The sequence below is a fragment of the Triturus cristatus genome, chromosome 7 (assembly GCF_964204655.1).
Source record: "Triturus cristatus chromosome 7, aTriCri1.1, whole genome shotgun sequence".
Taxonomy (NCBI): Eukaryota; Metazoa; Chordata; class Amphibia; order Caudata; family Salamandridae; genus Triturus; species Triturus cristatus.
This window is the reverse complement of record NC_140590.1, coordinates 1854495420-1854514901: the sequence shown is the minus strand read 5'-3', so window position 1 is coordinate 1854514901 and position 19482 is coordinate 1854495420. Positions and strand designations below refer to the sequence as shown.

At 50.0% G+C, this 19482-nt stretch overlaps 1 protein-coding gene across 1 annotated transcript in view; it reads left to right on the top strand.

Moving 5' to 3' along the window:
• The window catches only part of LOC146813456 (uncharacterized), a 550359-nt gene that overhangs the window by 79230 nt on the left and 451647 nt on the right, over positions 1 to 19482 (top strand). The window contains exons 6-7 of the mRNA XM_085615430.1: positions 26 to 161; positions 17377 to 18056. Of these exons, the coding sequence (XP_085471556.1) occupies positions 26 to 161; positions 17377 to 18056 (816 nt within the window). The remainder of the gene's footprint in view (positions 1 to 25; positions 162 to 17376; positions 18057 to 19482) is intronic.

Sequence of the window (19482 nt, the reverse complement as noted above, 5' to 3'; positions counted from 1 at the left end):
ATTACTGATCTAATATTAAATTCAGTGGGAGCTATGGCCATTTACGACCTCTCCCATTGTCTGATACTATCCGTTGCTGTTCGCACCCTTCAGGTCTTCCTCAGCAAACGGAAAGCTAATGGCATTGAAATCTCAGTCAAGTGGCCTTATGTTTTTGTCAGGTAACACAGAGAGCCCGCTAATCAGGAACTAATTGGTGATATCGCTTACATCATGTATGGGGAATCATCTTCTGTATGGCTTGTTCACATTTTCTTGACTCTGAATAAACCATTCCAAACTGTGTTTTTCCTTGCCCTTGCTTTATCTTCCCATTTGGACTTCACCAGTAATGAAAGTATGGGTTATCATGCTTATTTCTTTGTTTTAGCTTTTTTATGGTAGCTGATTTTGTCTTTAAGAGAGTCCCCTTGTTGCTTTCTTTATTCTGGGTGGACATTTTGGTTCCTACTTTGTTTAGTTCACCAAAATGTCTTACACCTCGTAAGCGTTCTGAATCATACCTGCTACTGTTGTAGCTGTTGTTTCGTATCCAAGACTCAAGTTAGTACAACTTATCCTTCGTTCTTGTTTTTGTGACCTGAGACTCCTACCTACCCATTCCCATTTAAGTTGTTCCCTATACCTATCAGGTTGTAAGTGTACCAGTCCACATTCTTACCATCTGAGAAGTTTATTATGTGGAAGGTGAGATGAATATTTCCACCACCTTCATTTACCAAATGGCCTGGGTTGAGATAGCAGTAGCCACTGCGGGGTCACTTTTTGTGCTCCACTGAAGTCCCAACTCTAGTGTCACTAATAACGTAAAACACAGGCAGCACCACCTTTGTGCTTGTATGATTGTTTGTCTCACTGGGTAAAAAATGCAGGGCTGTCCCAGAGGCATACGTGGGTAGGTAGTACAGCTTCAAAACGATTTGCAGAGGCTAGCCTTATGTTAATTGTCTTCTAGAAGGCTTGGTGTTAGGTATCCTTTAGTAGTGGTGCAGGTGTAGATATATTGCAGTAGTGTGGGTGAGCCAAGGGTGTGCCTGTGTTTTAGTGGTGCAGGTGAGGTGATGGTGTGGATGTGCTGGAGTGGTGCGTAAGAGACAAGGATGTCAGTGTGTAGTAGTGGTGTGGATAAGACAAGGGTGTGGATGTGCTACATTAGTGCAGGTGAGGCAAATGTGTTGATGTGTTGTAGTGGTGCAGATGAGATGAACATGTGGATGTGCTATAGTGGTGCGGATTAGATGAGGTTGTGGATGTGTTGTGTGGGTGAGGCAAGAGTGGTGAAGTGAGGGTATAGTTGTACTGTAGTAGTGTGTGTGAGGGAAGTGCATGGATGTATGTAGTGGTGCACATGAGGCGATGGTGTGGGCTGTAGTGGTGTGGGTGAGGCAAGAGAATCAACGTGTTGTAATGGTTCAGATCAGGTGAGCATGTGAATGTGCTATAGTGGTGCGTGTGAGGCCAGGAGTCGATGTGTTGTAGTGATGCGGGTGAGGCAAGGGAATGGATGTGTTATTGTGGTGCGGGTGATGCAAGAGAATGGGTGTGTTGTCGTGGTACAGATGAGGTGAGCATGTGGATGTTCTAGAGTGGTGTGGGTGTGAACGTGTTGTAGTAGTGTGTATGAGGCAGGAGTGTGGATGTGTATGGGTGCAGGTGTGGCATGGGTGTGGATGTTCTAGAGTGGTGTGGGTGAGACGAGGGTGTGAACGTGTTGTAGTAGTGTATGAGGCAGGAGTGTGGATGTGTAGAGGTGCAGCATGGGTGTGGATGTGCTAGAGTGGTGCGGGTGAGGTGAATGTGTTGATGTAATGGTCTGGATATGCTGGATTGATGTGGGTGAGACTATAGTGTGAATGTGCTGCAGTGGTGGGAGTGAAGCAACAATGTAGATATGTTTCAGTAGTGTGAGTGAGCCAAGGGTGTGCCTGTGTTGTAGTAGTGCTAGTGAGGTGATGGTGTGGATGTGCTGGAGTGTTTGTATGAGGCAACGATGTCTGAGTAGTAGTGGTGCGGATAAGACAAGGTTGTCGATGTGCTATGTTAGTTCAGATGAGCGCAAATGTGTTGGTGTTGTAGTGGTGCAGATGAGGTGAGCATGTGGACGTGCTATAGTGGTGCAGGTGAAGTAAGGGGGACAATGTGTTGTAGTGGTGCGGGTAAGGCAAGGGAATCGATGTGTTGTGGTGCGGGTGAGGCAAGAGAATTGATGTGTTGTAGTGGTACAGAAGAGGTGAGTATGTGGATGTGCTATAGTGGTACGGGTGAGACAAGGTAGTCGATGTGTTGTGGTATGGCTGAGGCAAGATAATTGATGTGTTGTAGTGGTACAGATTAGGTGGTCATGTGGATGTGCTATAGTGTGCGGGTGAGGCAAGGGAGTCGATGTGTTGTAGTGGTGCGGGTGAGTCAATGGGATTCAATGTGTTGTAGTGGTTCGGGTGAGGCAAGAGAATTCATGTGTTGTAGTGGTACAGATGAGGTGAGCATGTGGATGTGCTATAGTGATGCAGGTGAGGCAAGGGGAAACGATGTGTTGTAGTGGTGCGGGTGAGTCAAGGGAATCGATGTGTTGTAGTCGTGCGGATGAGGCAAGAGAGCCAATGTTTTAGTGATACAGATGAGGTGAGCATGTGGATGTGCGATAGTGGTGCGGATCAAACAAGGGTGTGGATGTGTTGTAGTGGTACGGTTGAGACAAGGGAGGGATGAAGTGAGGGTATAGTGGTTCTGTGGTAGTGTGTGTGAGGCAAGTGCATGAATGTGTGTAGTGGTGCGGGAGAGGCGATGGTGTGTGCTGTAGTGGTGGGGTGAGGCAAGAGAATCGATGTGTTGTATGGTACAGATGAGGTGAGCGTGTGGATGTGCTATAGTGGTGCAGGTGGGGCAAGGGAGTTGGTGTGTTGTAGTTAGTCAGATGAGGTGAGCATGTTGATGTGCTATAGTGGTGTGGATTAGACAAGGTTTTGGATGTGTTGTAATGGTGCGGGTGAGGCAAAGGAGGGGTGACGTGAGAGCACACTGATACTGCAGAAGTGTGTGTGTGTGATGCAAGTGCATGGGTGTGTTGTAGTGGAGCACGTGAGGCGATGGTGTGTGCTTTAGTGGTGCGAATGAGGCAAGCGAATCAATGTGTTTTAGTATCACAGATGAGGTGAGCATGTGGATGTGCTTTAGTGGAGTGTATGAGACGGGTGTGGATGTGTTGTAGGTGGTGCGGGTGAGGCATGGGAAGGATGAAGTGTGAGGGTACAGTGGTTCTGTAGTAGTGTGCACGAGGCAAGTCCATGGGTTGGTTGTAGTGGTGCATGTGAGGCGATGGTGTGGATGTGCTGTAGTGATGCAGGTGAGGCAAATGTGTTGATGTGTTTTAGTGGTACAGATGAGTTTGGCATGTGGATGTGCTTTAGTGGTGCGGATGAGGCAAGGGAGTCGATGTATTGTAGGTGGTGTGGGTGAAACAAGGGAGAGCTGAAGTGAGCAAAACGTGATATCGTAGTAGTGTGTGTGAGGCAAGTGCATGGGTGTGTTTGAGGGTGCACTTGAGGTGATGGTGTGGATGTGCTGTAGTGGTGCTGGTGAGGCAAGGGTGTAGATATGTTGTAGTGGTCCAGGTGAAGTGAGGATGCCGGTGTGGATAGAGGATGGAGATGTAAGTGCGGGTGAGGCAGAGTTGTGGATGTGTTTTAGTGGTAAAGGCGAGGTGATGACATGGGATGTGTTGTGGTGCAGGTGAGGTATGAGTGAGGCAAGGGTGGGTGGAGGTGTTGTAGTGATGTGAGAGGTGAGATTGTGTTGTAGTGGTTCAAGTGATTGCATGCATGAATCAAGGACGTGTGCATGTGTAGTAGTGGTGCAGTTGGTGCTAGCCTGTGGATGGAGTTCACATGTTGTGTTAGAGTTCGGAGTGGTGGTGAGGCTCAGTTCAGTTATTAGGATGTAGGTGAGTTTCATATCGTGTGTACTTGTCTCCTGATGTAAAGTCCCTGGATTCTTTTGTCACAGTGTAACTGCACTTCGTGCAGCAATGGTGTGTATGTACATCCAACTCTCTCTATCTTAGTGTCCAAGGCTCCCCATCAAGGTGTAAATGTGTTCCTCTACAAGTAGACACTCTCTGTGTTAGAATGTTTCCTACCCCAGTGTCAGCATTTTCCCTGCTGGTTAATCTTTATCACTTAGTGTTTTCATGACTGTGTCTGTGTGTGTTATCTCCTAATGGTAGTGAGTTTTCTATACAGTTATATTGTGTACCCTGTGTGTGTCTTTATGTACACGTTGGCTTTCCTGAGGTAGTGTGTGGTAGTGACACCAGGACATAGTAAAGGAGTTTAGTAGGCTTTATTGGCATCAAGCAACACAATTCGTGATTCCACCTTTGCCAGCCACTGAGTAACTGATTCTGGTGGAATGGCACAACCATAACGTTCCTGAGCAGTGGAACACTAAAGTGAAGTACAGTAAAGCACTGCGCAGTGCAAGTGCAACACTACAACAACCCCACTCCCTTCTGCCCACAAACAAAACTAAATGCAGAGAAGGAATTACAATAGCAAGTAAAGGTCAAGGCAAAAGAAAGAAGCAAAGTGCCAGAACAGGGGATAAGGGGAAAGACCCCCTCATGTTTGCGCATAATCCTCCAAATAACGAGGAGGTCTGCAGGATCTAAGAGAACGCGCAACTCTGGCACCCACATGAGAAGGAAGGTCACGGGGAAAGGAAGTCGAAGCATCCCCAGAGCCACCATCAGTTCTGGCCTCCAGCCCATTGATGGTCAACTCCTCATCAACATGAACCTGTTCAAACTGTCACCAGAACGGACACACCCTGGTTCGTTCGCTATAGAACTCACCCCCTCTCCCTTGCAATGCAACGCAACCTTGCGTTTGTTCCACTTGTTACCATTGTCAAGAAGCACGTAGTTGTCAAAGACCTGCCTCACCTTGAAGGGTTCCCACAGTTTAGACAAGCCTTTGCAAGGTCTGCCATGTTTGATTTTGACCCAGTCACCGGCACACACACCTTTGCCGTCAAACTTGACGCCATCCACCTGGTTGTACTCCTGACCGGGAGACACCAGCCATGCAGGTAAAAGTTTGGTGCCAGGCTTTCTTCCACGCGTCTTCTCGAACGGGGTATACCCAGTCACACTGGACGGTTGTACGATGAGCCCAAACCATCTCCCTCACCATCTCCCTGACATTCTTTCCACTCTGTACAGCCATTGAAATGGTACCTTTCACCAGGCGATTAGCCAGCTCCACCATTCCATTGGCTTTAGGGTTGTAAAGAGTCGTGCGGTGGTGGATAATACCACATTTATTTAGAAAGGCCCTCATCTCATGCAAAACAAGTTGAGTGCCATTGTCAGTGACAAGGGTACGAGGTAGCCCCTCTTCTTGAAAAATGATTTTCAACTGGTCTTTGGTCCTCTTAGTCATAACATCAGACATAAATCTGACGACAAGCCACTTAGAATGTGCATCAATAAGCACCAAGGCATTCTTCAACGTCTCGTCCATACCCTGTATCAGACCAATAAAATCTTAACATACAGTACTCCTGTGTACACCAGGATCTTCGATGTGACCCTGAACGGCATGACTACTCGTCTTGAGTCTCTTTTCACTTCCCTGCAAACATCACCATCTACAACCCAGGATGTGATCTGTCCATCCATGCAAGGCCACCAAAACTTTCTCTCACTCGTTTTTTGGTCATGGTTTGACCGAGGTGCCCTTCATGAGCGAGCTTGATAATCTTGGGCCTCAAACCCTCAGGTGGCACGAACTTGTCATTCTTCATTAGGACTTTAGAGTCACTCACACTCAGTTCATTCTAGATCTTCACAAACGGTCTAACTGAGGGAGCCAAAGTGCTCTCCCTCCGCTCCCCCTGCACCAACATACGTTCCACACTCTTGAGTACAATGTCCTGATCCATGAACCTGCGCCACTCATCCTCCGAGAATGCACAACCAGCACACTCCTTAGCATCTCCCAAAGAAGCCACAGCTCCATCCGGCTCCCAAGATAAACCAAGTCTATGCTCTCCAGTGCAATTCAACGACAAGTGAGACAGACAAGGAGCTTGTGCGTTTTTCCACCCTGGAATGTGAACCACCTGGTACAGATTCTCCTGAAGCCTAGAAGCAAGTCTGGCCAGTCTTGCAGAGCCCTTACCCGCCCCACCAGGACTCAACACTTTGACCAAGGGTTTGTGGTCAGTGCGAATACAGAAATCTACAACTCACAAAATGATCCTGAAATGCTCGACTGACCAGGCCGCAGCCAGAGCTTTGGGCTCGTTGACTGAATAGTTACCCTCACATTCAGACAAAAACCGTGAGGCAAATGCCACCGTTCTCTCAACACCTGCATGCACAGCCCCCAAACTACAAGCACTCGCATCAATGGTCAAATGTTTTTAAGCGTGTATCAAAGGGTGCAAGAATCCCTGTCTCACAAATGTCCTTCCTAATCATATCAAAAGTGTGTTGTTGGACATCGCTCCACACCAAAGTGCACCCCTTCCTCAACAGCATCCTGAGGGCTTTGGTCTTGCTACCAAAACACTTCAGAAATTTGGCATAGTATTCGATTAAACCCATTAACGACCGCAACTGATCCTTGTCATGGGGAATGGGTGCATCTCTGATCACTTCTAAGAGGTCAACTTTTAGACGGACCCACTGACCAGAAATGGTGTGGCCAAGATACTCTATTTCCTTTATTAGAAACTTACACTTATCCTTCGATAAGGTAAGACCCGCCACCCTCTGTCTGTCTAGGACCTCCTTCAAAGTGTTGTTGTGCTCTTGAATTGACCGACCAAAAACAAGGATGTTGCCCTGGAAAACTTTTGCGTTGTCCAAACCCCTGAAAATCTCGGACATAATCCACTGAAAAATGCTGGCCGCGGAGGACAACCCAAAGTGCAACCTCGGGAAGCGGAAAGTGCCCTCCATGCTAATGAAAGCCGTGAGATTTTTTGACTCCTCCAGCAACTTAATTTGGTGATAAGCACTTTTCAAATCATGTTTAGAAAAGTACTTTCCACCCTTAAGCAATAATAACAATTGTTGATGTTGGGGAGTGGAAAGGTATCAGTAACCACATGCTGGTTTAAACTCAGAAGGTCCACACAGAACCTGAGCTTCCCATCACTCTTCTTGGTGATGACCACAGGAGAGACCCATTCGGAGGCCTCAACCGGCTCAGTGAACCCTTCTTTGAGCATGTCCTCCAAATTCTTTTTGACCTCATCCCTCAAGATTTCCAGGACCGGGATGGTGCCTTCCTCCAACACAATTCTATGTGTATACCCCTTCATTTCTCCAAGTTTCCCACTGAACAAATCCTCCATTTCCCCAAAACGTGTTCCTTGGTGACATCAACCAAGCATGAAACCTGCCCAGGAGCATGAGGATCAATAATGATATGAAGCTCAAACTGATGCCCCCCAACCCAAGATCGGAGGACCATTTTCCGTTACATAGATCTTCCCCATCACCTGTATTCACTTAAACACAATAGAAGAATAAAAGTACTCCAACACATCAATTCTCTCTCCCTGGTACCCCCTAGAATCAATGTCATTTGGCTGGGGAGAAACTAGAGGCTACTCTTTTTTTCTGCATCCACTTTGGTACGATGGTGTACAATGAACCACAGTCCACCATCAGTTCGACTTGTTTGCCCAGGATCCCAAAAGATGCCTTCGGACGAAACTTTCTCTCGGTTTCTCCACTGCCAGGAAGAACCATCAACACACAGTCCTCAATGTCCCCACCCACACTGAAGTCCTCGGCAACAGCAAACCGAGGTTTGTTGTAGTCTTTGCAAATTTGGGCTTAATGATCTCTCAGATCCACTTCCTGCAGTCTTTTTTCGAAGCAAAGCACCATCTTGAGTCACTACCATGGTAAGCGCAACCACATCTGGAACAACCATTAGATCTGGCGGACTTCTGTGCTTTGGGATTGGGCTTGCTGATGTCGCCCTTGGAGACTTCTACTTTTTTTCCATCAGCCGCAACCTCCCCTTCAACACCTTACTTCTTGCCCATCTCCTTCATACAACGCTCCAATTCGTCTGCGACCTTGGCAATGGAGATGGCATCCTTCAGAGTGGGGTTCTTTGCAGTCCTAAGCTGTTCCTGTGTTTTTTTGCAATGGCATTGGACTATCAGATGAACTCTGATGAGCTCATTGGTCATTTGCCAAAATTTGCTTTTTATTGACAATTCCCATACACTAGGGACAAATTCATCCAGCGATTCGCCAGCTTTTTTTGACCAGGTGTAAAACTTGTACCGAGACATAACAATGTTCTCCTCCTTGGCAAATCGTTTCTCTAACCGGAGCTTGGCCTGCTTAAACAAATCCTCCACCGGCTGATTGTCGTTTCCCAACATCTGAGGTGAGTATTTGAAAATGCGATGTGCCTCTTTCCCAATAGTTCCTAAGAAAAGTGCTTTCTTCCTTTCTGGCGTAAACTCAAGACTATCAAGAGCTATAATGTAATTGTCAAACATATCTGAAAGAGACTATTAGTTATGGATTCCTTACCTTAGATTTACCCCCAGGCGTCAGACTGGATCCAGAGAATATTTTCTCAGCACGTCTGTAGGTGGCTTCGGTCGACTCTGTGTTCGTCATCAGCGTTGTGTTCGCCGTTGTGACGTCACGGTATCTACTTAGATGCCGCCCCTGCACGCTTACATCAGTTCTTTCTTCTTCCGTGCCAGCCAATGCAGATCCGGAGAGAGCGGTACCCTTGGTCACTTTTTGACAATTTTTTCAACTTTTGTCGACATCTTTTTCCTGAGTCTTCAGACTCTTTGTGCACACAGGGATGTCCCGTCCTCGACCCGGCTTCAAGTCCTGTGACTCCTGTTATAAACTGATGTCGGTCACGGACCTGCACCTTGTGTGCCTTTGGTGCCTGGAGCGCAACCATTACCCAAGGTCGTGCTCTGACTGTCGGGTCCTGAACCCGAAGTCTTTGCGGGAGCAGTCCCGAAAGCTTTTGGAGTCCCGAAAGTCAGCTCTGCGCCGTTCGATCTTCCCGTCGAGAGGGAGGTCGCGGACAAGTTGAAGCACAAGAAGAAGGCGAAGAAGCACCATCGCCCTTCGCCTTCTCACCATCCGTCGGCTGGCGTGACATGGGACGGCTCAGAGCTTCCCTCCCTTCCTGGGAGCCAGAGCATCCCCTGCCCAGCTTCATGCATTTTACGAGCCTCTCCATTCCATCTTTGGGCAGCCCGACTCCATCAGCACGGCTTCGGCCCCCGCGAACTTGGCTAGGGGCTCTAGGCATCCGAAGTCGGCGGCTCCGGCCCCAGGGATCCAGGCCTGGATGCGGATCGGCACTGGTCGACCTTACGACAACTCCCCCGGCGCCGAATCCACTGACGACACCTTCGCCACCCCCAATGCCAGTCGGGTCCCCGGCCGGCGCCGACCTCGGTCTCCCCCTCGACATGGACATGTAGCCTGACCGGCGTTGACCGACACCGGTCTCGGCGCCGGGGGGTGGGGGGGGTACTTTTGTACGGTTGTTCATCCCTGGCATTCCCTTTTGCCCTGACTTGCATCCAGGTGAAGATGAGGAAGACTGGGAGGGGTCTGTTATACCTTTAGCAGACCAGCTGGAATAGCCGGACTGGAGAGAGAAGTTGGGTGATGCCAGTGGTCTGTATATGTCCCCAGACTATGGTATGCTTTCTCCCACTACCACGGCTACGGAAGAGGGAGCCTCCTATGCTGTGGTGTTGCATAGGGCGGCTGATGCTTTGGGCCTTGAGCTTCCTACAGTGGCAGTCAGAACTAACCTGGGCGACCCACTTTTCCTCTCCCAACACCCTACCCCTGAGAGCTTGGTGGTCCAAGCCTCAACCTCCAAAGGTGCGTTCCCTACTGCTCCACCAGATAGGGAATCCATAAAGCTGGACCATCTTGGGAAGAAGATGTTTTCTTCCACCAGTTTAGGACTACAGTTGGTGAACAACGCATGTCTCTTGGGCCGTTATTCTCACTCCGTGTGAGACGTGGTTGCGCAAGCGCTGCCACAGTTCCCGTAGGAGGCCTGGACTGTACTCTCCTGTGCACTTGTCGAGGGGAGAGACACAGCAAAGTTCACCATCCGCTGTGGGCTAGACACTGCCGACACGCTAGGCAGGACGATTTCCATGTCTGGAGCCCTGACAGGCTACGCCTGGCAGCGGTCCACTGGCTTTTCCGGGGATGTCCAATCAACACTTATGGACGTGCCCTTTGATGTCCTTCACCTGTTTGGCGAAAAGGCAGACAATGCGCGTGAGCGCTTCATGACTCTAGCGCTACGGCCTGATCCTTGGGCCTCGCTACCACCTTGCGCCCTGTGCAGTCTGCCTTGCACCCCTTTCGTGACTACGGAAGGGGTGCCTCACCACGTTCCGTCCTGGGCCACAGGCCGGCACAAGCTGCTCAGCCTCTGCGCGGCTGGGGACGTGGGGCCCAGCGCCATGGTTCTGGTGGCCGGCGAGCTGGCCAGTCCAATAGTGCCCCCTCTGCAGCAGCCTCCAAGCCTTCCTAGTCCGATCTTTCAGGGCCACCAGTTGCCAGTGGGCGAAAGGATACGCCATCACCTCCCCCACTGGCACAACAGCATGTCGGACAGGTGGGTTTTGTAGATAGCCTGAAGGAGCTACTCCCTCTCCTTCAAGACTACCCCTCCCTCCATGCCACCTACATTCCATTGCATGTCAAAGGATCACTTGGCCCTTCTCTGCCAGGAAGTCACAGCTGTCTTGGGCAAGGGAGCTATCGAGTGAGTCCCTGTTCCACAAGTAGGTCGTTTTTGCTACTCCCACTTCTTTCTGGTGCCCAAGTAGGATAAAGGCCTGCGTCCTATCTTAGATCTCAGGGACGTCAACCGCTTCCTCCAGAAGGAAAAGTTCAAAATATTGACCTTGGCTCAAGTCCTGTCTGCCCTCCACCCTGGAGACTGGATCGGAGCCTTGGACTTGCACAACGCGTATTTTCACATCCCCGTCCTGCCGGCCTACCGACGTTACCTGCGGTTCACGGTCGGCCATGAGCATTTTCTGTTTACCATGCTCCCCTTTGGCCTTACCAGCGCCCCTCGTGTGTTCACGAAAGTGATGGCGGTGGTCGCAGCTCATCTGTGCAGATCAGGTTTTCCAGTCTATCCCTATCTCGATGACTGGTTGTTGAAGGCAAGCTTGCCCCAGGCGAAGTCGCACCTGAACCCGTCTCAGAAGTTCCTTTTCATCGGAGCGGTTCTGGACAGAGCGTAGTTTCGGGCCTATCCTCTCGAAGAGCGAGTCTGGGATATTCGGGCTATGATACCGATGTTCCAGCCTCTATTCTGGATTTCGATGAGACTGACCCTGAGGCTGCTGGGCTTCATGGTCTCCGGCATCCTGCTGGTGGATCATGCCAGGTGGCATATGCGGGGCTCTGCAGTGGGACCTAAAGTTCTAGTTGGTGCAGCATCAGGGGAATCTTTTCGATTTCGTCCAGATCTCAGCGGTGTCAGTTGCAGTTGTGTCCCATGAACCAGGATTGGGTCAGCAGCAGATCCCTCTCCCTTCACCAACCAGAGTTCACAGTGGTGACAGACGTGTCACTCCTGGGATGGGGCGGCCACATGGGAGAGGCAGAGATCAGAAGCCACTGGTCTCCGGCAGAGTCCGGGCTTCACATCAACCTTCGGGAGCTTTTGGCGATTCGTCTAGCACTGAAGGCATTCCTTCCTTCTGTCAAAGTAAGAGTAGGGCAGGTGTTCACAGACAACACTTCCACCATGTGGTATTGCACCAAACAGGGCAGAGTGAGGTAGTGTGAGAAAGTGCCATCTTTCTTGCATGGTATGCCCCCACTTTTTGCCGAATTGCTGAATGTACTTTGACTGAGTGTGCCCTGGGCTCCTGCCAATCAGGTACCCAGGCCCTAAAAACCTCAAACCCAAATTGGCAAACCCTGGCCACATGTCAGCCCCTGGTAAATGGTACCCTAGGTACCCAGGGCCTTGTGACCAGGGAAGGCCTCTAAGGGCTGCAGCACTCATTTTGCCACCCTTAGAGGCCCTGTACCCTTACACACACACACACACTGCCCTTGCAGGCTGAGTGTCTGGGTAGAAGACAAAACAAAGAGTCGACATGGCACACATCCCTGTGTGCCATGCCCACCACCTACACTGCCCTGGCATACATCAGCCACCCCTCTAGCTGGGTGCCCTATGCCAGTGGTGTGGACACAGGAGCATGAGCCCTGGGCCCCTACAGTACCCAGGTCCATTCCTGGGCACTGTAAGTGTAGTGCTGCCATTTAAGAGTACATTGTGCTGAGAACTCTTCAAACACGAACTCCACAGCACCATAATGGCAACACTGAAGACTGAGGTTTGATATCAAACTTCTCAGCACGTTAAACGCGCACTGATGCCAGTGTGGGATTTAATGTACAAAGCACCACAGAGGGCATCTTAGAGATGCCCCCTGAAACCTAACCCACAATTCACGTCTGGTATGAGAGGCTGCCTAGGCTGCCACACAGCAGACATGTTGATGGACCCCTGGGTAGGGGAGCCCCCGCTCTCCTGGGCCTGCAACAATGCACATCCCGGGCGAGGTGCTAGGTCTCCTCCCCCAGGATGGACAGGGGGAAGCTTCAAAGGCATGCAGCCTCTGTGAGCTTCCCCAGGCCACTTGCTGTCCCCACACTGGCGGAAAACCTTGCCGGAAACCCCAAATAAGGACAGGGGATGTGCCAGCCTGCCAACCCCACCCCTCAGGTGGGGGAAGCGAGGTGAAGCACATCTCCGGGCCCTCGCCATCTTGAAGATGGAAGGCCCTGCCCAATCAGGACTAGGCTACTGCCCCCCTCCCACAGGAGAGTGGCAGAATAGGGGGTGTACCCACCCCAGGACAGGGACCCATTGGTCCCTGCCCTTTACCTACCTGTAACGCCCCTAAATCTAGTATTTAGGGGCACTCTGAACCTTCCTTCCTTAGATTCCAGATTTCGAAAAACAAAGAAGAGCAAGAAGAAAGAAGACCCGCCGTGCAGCTGCTAAGAAGAGGAAGACACCAACTGCTTTGGCCCCAGCCCTACCGGCCTGTCGACCCTCGAACCTGTTCCTGCTACATCCCGGCACCTCTTGTGGCCAGCAACCTCACAAACCCCGGAGAACCTGGCTACCTTTTGGCTCTAAGCACTTGGGACTCCCATGAGCAGAGGCTCTGTTCAAAATCAGCTTCTAATCCCTGGCATCAGCCCGGAACCGCGAACCCTGCACACTCTGCACCCGCCAAGCCTGGCCTGTGCCGGAGTGAACAAAGACCCCGAGGACGTTCTCCCGGCGACTGTGACCCCGAATCCGGCACCCAAGGACTCACCTCGACGCTCCTGACGACGCCTGCAGCCTCAGAACCAGGTACCCCCCCCAACCACGATCAACAGAGGGTAAGGTTTCCCGACACCAAAAGGCACCCCGGCACCCTGCGGCCCCCTGTGCCCAACTCCTGGGTACCTACCTATCCTCCAACTACCCAACTTACCTCTCGAAGTGGTGGTGGCACCAGAAGAACCTTCGTCCCCGAGCTTGCAGCCTTTGTTCAACCAGGAGCTTTCCCATTGAAATCCATTGAGCGCCCAAAGGCTCAAAAGCACCCTGCACCCAGCCGCCCGAGTGTCCCTGGCAGTGTAACCTCTTCACCCATCTACTTCCCCATTTGCCCTGAGCAAGTGACCAGGAGCCCAGCTCCCACAGCCGCGTGGCCTGCTAGTCAGCAGCCACCAACCAAGGCCCCCCCTGCCTCCCATAGAATAACATTGGGCCTAACTCACTCTGCACCCGGCTGCCCCTGTGCCGCTGACGGTGTAACAACTGTACTTACCTGACCCTGGGAGACCCCCGAGTCTGTGCCCAGAACCTTAACTCTGCCAGTCGAGTACTTACCCAAAAGCCGATAACCCAATTTTCCTCCATAGGGTAACATTGACTGGCTTCTTCTGAAATTTCTTCTAATTGTGGAGTTTCTAAAACTTAATATATTCACCAAAAATCAACCGAGTAACGAAAACTAAAATACTCACCTTCTATTAGGAGAGATCATAGTGCTGGATCTTGGTGCCCAGCACTGACCCTGAAAAATATTCACAACCGTACCTACCATTAACCCAATTTTCTTTCTTAGGAAATCATTGACTTTTTCTGTGAAATTTCTTCTAAAGTGTCGATTTTTGCAAACTACAAATATTCTTTAAAAATCGTACCAACTGTGAAAACGTAATCACTTACCTGTTTTAGATAGAGGTCCCAGTACTGAGTCTAGGAGCCCAGTACTGGATTACAAAAGTAACGAGAACATACTATACCTGCAACTTGAATTTTCTCCCATATGGAATCATTGACTGTTTTCTATGAAATTTCTTTGAAGTGTCAACTTTTAAAATAGCAAAATATTGCCTAAAAATCACAACAATAACTAAGTCGACTTTTATCACTTGTTTCTAAGAACTGTCCCAGGACTGAATCTAGGATCCATTCCTGGAGTTACAAAAGTAATCCTGAAAGTAAATCTATTGCAAATAACTTAAAACTTTCATTGAGCTCAATGCATTATTGTGTTTGAAATTGTGTTGCCTATTGCAACAACCTGTAAGCAGTATTTACAAAAGTCAATTGCATATTGCAAAAGTATTTACATAAAGCATCTCATTCTGAGAAAGTATATTTTAATACCTATTGTTGGTTCTAAAATAAAACAAACATATATTTTTTATATAAACCATTGGCCTAGAGTTCAGTTATTGAGTGTATGAGACCATTTGCTGACTGAGTGTGTACAACAAATGCTTTACACTGTCCTCTGATACGGCCTTACTGCTCGACCAAGCTACCACTTTATGGAGTAAGGTTATATCTAACTTTAGCCTCTGCCAAACCTCTGGGCACTGTGGACTGTGTACACACTGTACCTATTTGGGAACAGTATTTACAGAGCCTCTTTCTCACAGATTGTGGATCCTCTGGGGAGAGGCGTTGGCCTGCGGGCTAGGGCGGCCGACCTCGAATCTGGGGAACTGGGTTCGAGTCTCGGCAATGACGCTGAACATCCTGTGATTCTGGGCAAATCACTTAATCTCCCCGTGCCTAACAAAAATGAATGTGTCCTCATGTAATACAACTGTTGCTATGTAAAGCGCTCTGATACCCGATTCGGGTCAAGTTCGCGCTATATAAAAAAAAAAAAAAAAAAAAGAGGCCCTTCATCTCTGGAAGTGGCTGGAGCATCAGGGCATGTCCCTGGTGTTCAACACCTGGCAGGTTCCCTGAACACCAGGGCGGACAAACTCAGCCGCCGGTGCTTGATGGATCACGAATGGCATCTTCACTCCTAGTTGGTGCAAGGTCTCTTTCAGCAGTGGGGAGAGCCTTGGTTAGATCTATTTGCCACCTAAGAGAACGCGCAATGTCAGCAGTTCTGCGCCTTGGAATTTCCAAGGCGGCACTCGCTAGGTGAAGCTTTTCATGACGAGTGGAGTTGCGGTCTTCTATACGTCTTTCCGCCTATACCACTTCTGCCCAGAGTGCTGAAGATCAAGCGCAACCAGGCCCAAGACATTCTTGTGGCTTCGGATTGGGTACAAAGAGTCTGGTATCCCGAGCTCTTGAACATGGCCATCGATCCTCCGATCAGACTTCCCCTTCGGGAGGATCTTCTGTTGCAGCAGCAGGGAACGGTCCTCTACCCAAACCTGTCCAGCCTCCACCTCCTTGCGTGGAGATTGAGCGGCGGCAATTGACAGCTTTCGACCTTCCTCCCGAAGTCCGTAATGTTATCTTGGCAGCCAGGCGTCCCCCCACCAAAACAGTATACGCCTGTATATGGGACACATTTGTAGCATGGTGCACAGCAAAGGCTGTGGATCCCCTTTCTGCTCCTCTTTCGGAGGTTCTCCTCTTGATTCTCTTTTTGGCCCAGCAGGGCTCTCCTCTGGGCACCCTTAAAGGCTATCTTTCGGCCATTTCCGCCTTCCTCCGCCGACCTGATCAGCCTTCTCTTTTCAAGTCCCCTATGGTAAACCGTTTCCTTAAGGGCATTACTCACCGTTTTCCTCCTATTCCTTTTGTAATGCCCCAGGGGGACTTGGCTCTTGTTCTGACTTATCTTATGTGCGTTCCCTTCGAGCCGCAACATAATTGTTCCCTCAGACTCTTGACCTTAAAAACTGCTTTTCTGGTTGCCATCACCTCTGCTCGCAGGGTGAGTGAGCTTCAGGCTCTTTCTTCGAAGCCTCCTTTCCTTGCTGTTCATCTGGACAAGGTTGTCCTTCGAACTCGACCTTCTTTTCTTCCCAAAGTGGTTACCTCTTTCCACATAGGTCAGACCATCACTCTGCACCCCTTCTCCCGCCCCGTATCCTTCTAAAGAGGAAGAGAGGCTCCACTTTCTGATGGATACTTCTACCTGTGGATTCCTCTCCTTCTGAATACCCCCTGCGCCAGCATTCCGCTGAGATTCTTTCCTAGCTCTCCCATGTCGATGAGGACGTCATAATAGCAAGGCTCCGCTCGCGACTCGGAATGACGTCAACGGAGCCATAAGAGGACCTCGTCGGCGTGCTGACGTCTGTTCCCTATTTTCCGCGCCATCGACACGCAACGGTTTTTCTAGGGACTCTCCATTTTCTGTAGAGAAAACTTTGTACCCTCGAGGATTTCTAATGGCTACTTCTAGGCAGTCTGGATTTAAACCATGCAGGGAGTGTGGCGGTCACATGTGAATCATAGCTTTGATGATAGCCTTTGGTGCTTGTCTTCGGATCACAACGTCGATGAATGCCGAACTGCAGGAAAATTAATCCGAAGGCCATTAAGGAGCATGAGGCTAAGCTGTTTATAGCCAGAGCCAAAAAGAAGAGGGGTCGTAAACCAACAAAGTCGTCGTCTTCTCATAATTCGAAGTCAAGAAAACATAAGAAGTCTAAGAAGAGACATGGCTCTCGGCGCCGTTCGTCGAAGGTCAGGTCTTCTCCAGCTAAGCGACTTTGAATGCAGGACTTTGTATCTCCTTCTCCGGCTCCATCTCCAGGGGCGACACCGGTTCCATCTCTGGCTCCGAGGTCACCAGTGTCGAAGGGCTCATCATCGCCTGAAGATTCTCCGGCTCCTGGTATGTCTCTGACGCCCAGGGAGTCGTCTCCAGGCCGTGTGGCTTCACCTGTGCGGGCGCCGTCTCCGGATCCTCAGGCTCCAGTTCAGCCTCAGGTGGTTCCTGTTCAGGAAGGTACGGATCCATATCCTCCTTTTCCTGGATCAGACCCTACGCATTTTCTTAATGCGATGTTTGCATGTTTGCCAGGGCCTCTACTCTGTCTGGTACGCCTTCGGGCCCTGTGGGTCCTTTGGCCTTTAACTTGGGTGTTCCTCACCACTATGCTCAAGCACCCTTTGTGCCATTCTTGCCGTCGACTCCGGCTTGGCATTTTCCGGTGCTGAGGTCTTCCACGCCGGCTCCTCTGACTCCTTCTGCTGTTGAGTCGGCGCTGACTCGGATTCGTTCGACGCCGAGATTTGAAGCTGAGGCTCCTCCATCGACGCCGTTGATGTCCTCACCAGCGCTGCGGTTGGCGCCGCCGATTCTTAAACAGCGCTCTAGGAGAGAGGCGCAGAGGCTCCTTGAGGAGGAGGAATATGCACAGGAACAGGAGGAAGGAGAGTTTGTTGAGTCTGTGGACGAGTTTGAGGGCTTACAGGAGGCCAGTGGATTGGATACTTCTCCTGAGTATGTTCTCTCGTCTCCAAAGGCTGGAGTATTGCAAGGCATTGCTGCTTATCATGTGGTAATAAGGAAGGCAGCTGAATTGCTTGATCTGCAACTTCCTTCAGCAGAGGTAAAATCTAATATCCTTACTGAGGTTCTTAATACACCTACAGCCTCTGCACCTCTGCTACCCTTTAATGAGGCTTTAACGGAGCCTATTTTGGAAGTTTGCAGAAGCCCTTATCTGCTCCTGCAGTTTCTCGTTCGATTTCAAGAAGGTACAGGCCTGCTCCTGGGGATCTGGCTTTTCTTTCTTTGCATCCGTCACCGGAAAGCTTGGTGGTCCAGGCTTCTTGTTCGAAGCAATCTTCTGGTTCTTTCCCTACCATACCTGGTGATAGGGATTCTAAAAAAATGGAGCAAGCGGCAAAGAAGGTATTTTCTTTCTCTCCTTGGGAGGTATGTCCATGCGCTGCTGGACTCAGTCAAACAGCTGGCTCCAAAGTTGCCTAAAGAGGATCGGAATAATTTCTTGGAGGCACTTTCTGATTCTCAAGCTGCGGCCCGTCAGGTGATACAATCGGGTCTGGACACTGCTGACTCTGTGGCTCGTGTGATGGGGTCTTCTGTGGCGACAAGAAGACAAGCTTGGCGTAGATCGTCCGGATTTTCTCCTGATGTTCAAGCGACTCTGCTGGATTTGCCCTTTGATGGGTCAAGACTGTTATTGAACTAAGGCTGACTCTGCCTTGCAGCGTTTTCAGGATAGCAGAGCTACTGCAAGGTCTCTGAGCCTTCAGACGCAGTCTAGGGGATACGGCTACAAGCGGTATTGTGGTTTTGGAAGGGCTGCTTCCTTTCGTGGCTGCCAGCAGATTCAAGTGTCCCACTTTCTACAAGATTGGAAATTGATCACTTCAGATCGTTGGGTTTTAAATCTTGTAGAGAATGGGTACACCCTCCCTTTTTTAGAGTTTCCTCCTCCTTACCCTCCTCGCCAGGGTTGGTGCTCAGAGGACTGCAATGTTCTGCACCCCTTGGATGTGTCGCGCCCTGCATTCTACATTGTTGATTAGGCAAACTCGTAGCAGCTCCCTCAACAAACACAAAACTAGGGGACAGGTCGCCGACTGAGAATCGATGGCCTGGACCACAGCCATGTTGTCCGACCAGAAAACAACCCTTCGTGCTGAAAGTACTGCCGGCCAAAGATGCAGAGCTAACACTATAGGGACCAATTCAAGGACTGTAAAGCGGGTCGTGATTTTCTTTTTGTGCCAAGCATTGGGCCATTTCTGCACGCACCACTCTCTGTCTAGGATCACCCCAAAACCTTCTCTCCCTGACGCATCTGTATAAAGCGCAAGCTCAGTGCTCTCAACCCAGCCCAGATCTGAAATTATAATCAAAACATTAAAACACTCTCTGCTTTATGGTGCCTCGCTCGTTGCGACCCATTCCGGTTTTCACTTGGCACCTATTTTTTCCAACTTCCTGGTCTGCCCGGCTAAGATGTTTGGCGCCGTGCTTGTCGCTCTCTTAAAAGTGCTGAAACGCAAACCAACAGGAATTAACATACCCCCATACTGTGGCACTTTCCGCCTCCGTAGTTGAAACTAACTGTACCCCTTAACCCATGTCCCTGCCTAAGGGTACAAAGCAAAATATAATTTTTTATTTTTTGGTCCTCTTACTTGCCCCCCT